This window comes from Halichoerus grypus, chromosome 5 (assembly GCF_964656455.1).
Source record: "Halichoerus grypus chromosome 5, mHalGry1.hap1.1, whole genome shotgun sequence".
Lineage (NCBI taxonomy): Eukaryota > Metazoa > Chordata > Mammalia > Carnivora > Phocidae > Halichoerus > Halichoerus grypus.
Genome location: NC_135716.1, coordinates 146,016,496 through 146,021,642, shown reverse-complemented (window position 1 = coordinate 146,021,642; position 5,147 = coordinate 146,016,496). Strand labels below are relative to the sequence as shown.

At 48.9% G+C, this 5,147-nt stretch overlaps 1 protein-coding gene, 1 long non-coding RNA gene and 1 pseudogene across 2 annotated transcripts in view; 2 read left to right on the top strand and 1 right to left on the bottom strand.

Annotated features, from left to right (window-relative positions):
* The first annotated feature begins 14 nt into the window (after positions 1–14).
* LOC118524859 (uncharacterized) lies at positions 15–4,591 on the top strand. Its single transcript, XR_013448189.1, has 3 exons — positions 15–460; positions 2,101–2,169; positions 4,322–4,591. It is a non-coding gene; the product is annotated as an uncharacterized LOC118524859 (long non-coding RNA).
* Positions 2,196–3,672, bottom strand: LOC118524837 (ATP synthase F(0) complex subunit C3, mitochondrial pseudogene; annotated as a pseudogene).
* A 278-nt stretch (positions 4,592–4,869) lies between the features above and the next one.
* Positions 4,870–5,147, top strand: part of SCP2 (sterol carrier protein 2) — a 112,044-nt gene continuing 111,766 nt past the window's right edge. The window contains exon 1 of the mRNA XM_078073140.1: positions 4,870–5,040. Coding sequence (XP_077929266.1) covers positions 4,972–5,040 — 69 coding nt within the window. The 5' untranslated portion in view covers positions 4,870–4,971. The remainder of the gene's footprint in view (positions 5,041–5,147) is intronic.

Sequence of the window (5,147 nt, the reverse complement as noted above, 5' to 3'; positions counted from 1 at the left end):
CCCCTACACTGTTTGCAGTTCCCCTGGTTACTGCGGGGTTCCGGACCAATGGCGGTGGAGCCCCGCGGACTGAGCCCACCCCCAAAGGGCGTGATGTCACGCCGGCGCTCTGGAACTCCTCTTCTGATCTCTAGGTCCAATCCGCGTCCCGGGGCTGCGGATCGTAGTGCGTCTGCGCGCTGGAGGGCCCTTCGTGTCCTGGTGCGCAGGCGCCCGGGGAGCTGCAAACTGAAGTAGCAATGGACACACTGGAGTCGTTGTTGGACGAGGTGGTCCTGGAGGGGCTTGATGGCTTGTGTCTGCCCGCGCTGTGGAGCCGTCTATTGATGCGAGTGCCTCCCTTCTCGCTGCCTTTGGAGCCGGACACGCAGGAGTTCCTGTGGTGGGCCCTTGCCACGCGCCCGGGCATCAGCTTCTATAAAGAGCCTCGGGAGCGACCCGACCTCCAGCTCCAGGACGGGTCAGCGCCTGGCCCTGAGGCGGGCGGGCGGGCTCAGAGGCCGGCGTTTTGGACTTCTGTTTTGAAGCCAGTGTCCAGTGGACAGCGAGCATTCGTTACATAATGATTAATCTGGACCCTGTCATTTGTTCCATTGGGTTGGTAACCCTGTCTTATCGGCCGATCACATTGCTGTCTTTATTGGCTAATCAGAGTTTCAAGAAAGAAATCTACACTTAGTAAAAGCCTCTTCAGTGCCTTGCTTTATGCTAAGCTCTAGGGATAGGCAGGAAAGAGGGAGATTCTTTGCCCCTTTTCTGAGCAGCCGGGGATTTTACTAAATTGACCTAGTCCTAGCCCAGTACTTCTTTACCTAACACAGTGGGGGCTTCTTAGAATCACCTGGAAGAATCGTTCTAAATATTGATGCCTAAGCTCTACTCCCTCCCAGAGGCTCTGATTCAGTAGGGAATGGGATCTGGATGTGGATGTTTTGAACCTATGGTGATTTTTATTGGAGGTGGTATGGTGGGTATAATCCATATAATTTCTATAAGGCTTTTTGAAAAAATGAAAATAGCCTGTGAACTCGAGGTCCATTTGGTTCAATTTCCCTCCTGGTGTAAGGCTATCTTCTGCAGTATCCCTGAGCCTGGTCAGCATCAATTTGAACATGTCCCTTCCCCCAGAGACAGGGGACTCAGCCCCCTGCAGAGGCAGCATGTTCAGCCTCAGAACACCTTCACTTGCCCCAAGTTCTTCCTTTGGTCTTTCCTTATAGCTACCCTTTTCCCCCTCCTGCCCAATGGCTCCTCAGCCAAGGAGTTTCTGCTAAATGAACCCCTGGCCTTGCAGTTCTAGGAACAATTATAGGAGGTTTCCTAGAGGGAGTGACCTTCCAGTTGTTCTTTTTTTTCTTTCTTTTTTTTAAGATTTTATTTATTTGACAGAGGGAACACAAGCAGGGGGCAAGTGGGAGAGGGAGAAGCAGGCTTCCCGCCGAGTAGGGAGCCCAATGTGGGGCTCCATCAAAGGACCCCGGGATCATGACCCGAGCCGAAGGCAGACGCTTAGTGACTGAGCCACCCAGGTGCCCCCTTCCAGTTGTTCTGATGCTTTATGTCACAGAGATCTGTAAGGGGCTCTTATCACAGACCCTTAGGGCAGGAAGGCGCCTCTTTACACACACACACACACACACACACACCCTCTCTTTTTTGTAATAGTTATGTTCTAAAAGTTCCTGTGAACATTAAATTAGTGAATACTGAACCATTGCTCCTGGGAAAAATACAGGGTTAGACTTCTGCAAGCCTCTGATTTGTCAACCTATCAACACATAACCTTACTTGTTTTATGTTTCTGTTTAAAGGCACCTTATTTAGTATATATTGTTGATTCATTAACACTGAACTCAAGGCCAGTAGCACTATAACTCATGTGTGAACTAAGTTTATCTAACACCTATTTTCTTCATAAAGCATATCATACCCCCCCCCTTTTTTTTTAGCAATTACTATCTTGGTTTAGTTAATCATATTTCATAGAAGCTGAAAACACTCATTTCTCCTTTATATGAATAACCCAAAGCACTATAAATTACAATGTGCAGAATACTATATAAAAGAATTCTCATAAAAACTGGCTCTTTTTCATCCTAGGGCCACTACTGTAGTCTCCTCTGACTTGTACAGCATCTACCTGAAGGCTTTGTGACGATCTAAATTTAGGTAAGTACAAATCACAGCAAAAAAAATGACCTTGGAAATAACATCTATTTCCATGACACCAATACTACAGTTTTCGGAGTCACAGTAAGATACACAGAATTACATCTGTAATTAATATGAATGCCAACATTTCGAGCAATAATTTGTTACATGGCAAACAAAATCAAGAAAGCAACCATCAAACAAAAGAGACTCATAGCTTCAGACAAGGCAAATTGCAGGATAGCAATGAGAACAGCTGCTACTTCGGTGAAAGGTTTCTGGCGTAACCAGCGATAAGGCTGCCGAAGACTGTTCCAATACCAGCACCAGAACCAGCCACTCCAGCTGTCGCAGCAACTGCACCAAGAAATTTGGCAGCAGTACCAATGTTTCTGCTGATTGCGCTGGTCTGAAACTCCCTTTGGATTACTGAGACACACCATTCTGGGCTCCATTAAATACCGTAGAGCCTTTGTGGGTTTACTTAATTTCTATTACTGCTATTCTCTCTCCAGTCCTAGCGTCTGGGCAAGATAACGCTGATGGAGAAATTGGTCTGGATGCAACTCTGGATCCAACTCGAATCAGAGTGGGTGTGCAGGCGAGCTTGATGCCGGCGAATATCTTACGCAGGGCAATGCAGCTGGAGGACCTGGGCGACGGGCCACCTGGTCTCCTCTCCTGAGCTTCCCTTCTTCCTGGGGGCGCCTGCTGCAGCCATGCCAGCAGAGATCAAAGGATTGGCCCCGATCATGCCCTTCATGCACTTAGGAACACTAGACAGCGCTCCAGGCACTATGCTTGTGTGCCATTTTAAACAGCAAAAGCACAAACAAAAAGCACAAAAACATGAAAAATGTGGCACTAAGTAGATCATGAGACAGACACTGTTGGCAGCATGGGAGTTGAAACAAGAAGGCAGCGGGCGTGGTATTGTTCTACCTCAGCTGGGAACAGATGCCTGGGGCAACTCAATTTTTTTTGGCCACCTCAAGAGCTCTTGAAGTACTGATTTTGGGGTTATAAATAAATTTTTGTTGAGTAGGCAAATTTGTAAATTCAGAATCAGCAAATAAAAATCATCCCACATGTACATATATATTCCTTCTGTTAAATGCTAAAGGTTTTGCTGCTGTCACCATTTCATCCTCACAAAACAATGTATGGGAACTGTGTATTGGTTTAAGATTTCAAATCCACTTGTTTATGACTTAAATGCACTTGTTTTGATCTAAGGGTGATTGGAAGGCCACATGAGGATGATAGCAGCTGAACTGTTGTGCTACCAGGTGCTTATAGATAGGAACATATGGAGAAGCAACTATGACATAATGGACATTTAAACTTTAAATACCAAGAATTTATGAGGACTTACTGAGAATGTTCGGTCTGGGCAAGGCTACTCTTTGCTGATCTAAACAGATCTCTGAAGATCTTGAGACATTTGTTCCTGTGGTGGCCAGGATACTCTTGGTCCTCAGTGGTGTTAAAGACACAATGGTCTGAAGAAGAGAAAGACATCTTTTCCTGCCTTGGCAAGGCCGTCTTTCTGGGCGGTGGTCAACAGAGTGCCAGCTAGCTGTGTGCCCCAGCAGCAAGGAACGCAAGCTGGCAGCTGATTCCCAGCTTAGTTGGGAGGATTGATTCACAGAGGACCAACTCGTAGACAGCACATCACAACTAAACTTGGACTTTATTTCATCTCCTTTTTGCCTGGAACTATAATGTAATTAATCTATCTTTGTTTTGGAGTATGTTATTTTTTTTTTATTTTTTAAAAAGATTTATTTATTTGACTGAGGGGGAGCCAAGTAGGGGGAGGGGCAGTCAGAGGGAGAGGGAGAAGCAGGCTGCCCACAGAGCAGAGGGCCCCATGCAGGGATCAGGGCCTGAGCTGGAGGCAGACGAGTAACCGACCTGAGCCACCCAGGCGCCCCTGGAGTATGTTATTTCTTCATTAGCTTATTAAGAGACATTAACCTGTATGCTACTGGCTTGTGAACTACTACTGTTATAAATTAGAGTCCCTACAGGGAACCTGTGCTATATAAACTATTGGCAAAGACAAATCTCAGTTTCTGGGCATAATTTGCTGGAGCGAAACAAGAGTGAGTTTCAGAGATTAACAACGGTGGTCACATAGCTAGTAAATGATTTTTGGTTCTTTTAGACATACGGTAAAATACTCCCCACGCTCTTGTTGGTGGACAGCCCTCCGAGTTTTAACACCTGCACTGACTCTTCTAAGTACCAACACTAACAGGATACGGAACAATTACAACACTCCACAAATTTGTCTCAGGCTACCGTTTTGTGAATCCGGTTTCAGGCCAACCCCTGCCATCAAGTCAGTCTCGGGCGCTACTCCAGGCCACACTCCCTCTCATCATAGAGGACTTAAAACCCAATGGCTGTACTAGGTTATAAAGCTTTTTTCGGACGTTTGATGTGGACTTCTTCTCCGACCCGCTCCTGAGCCCGGGACCAGAACTTCGGCGGCGAAGAACTACTCAACACTCCTTTCCGCCACTTCCGGCGCCCCTGCGCACGCGGAGCGCCCTTCTCTTTCTCTCTCTGTCTCTCCCCCCTCCCCTCCGAGTGCCCCCCCGCCCCTCGCCGCCTCCTCACCACCTCCTGCCCCGCCCCCTCACCGCCTCCTGCCCCGCCCCCTCACCACCTCCTGCCCCGCCCCCTCACCACCTCCTGCCCCGCCCCTGGCTCTGAGTGATCGCCGGCGTCGCCGCCGCTTCAGTCTGTGCACGCTCGCGTCAGCTGCTTCAGGGCCCGCCGCACCCGCCTCCGCCCTGCACCACCTGAGCCATGCGTCTGGCAACCTCACAGTCTGGGCCTCTGCGCCGGGTGTTCGTGGTGGGGGTTGGGATGACCAAGGTAAACAGAGCCGCGGACCCCCACAGGCGGGCTCCCAGTTCGGCTCTGTCCGGGAGAGGCCGGGGAGTGGGGGAGCCCGGAGGTGACCGGGAAACGGGAGCCCAGGT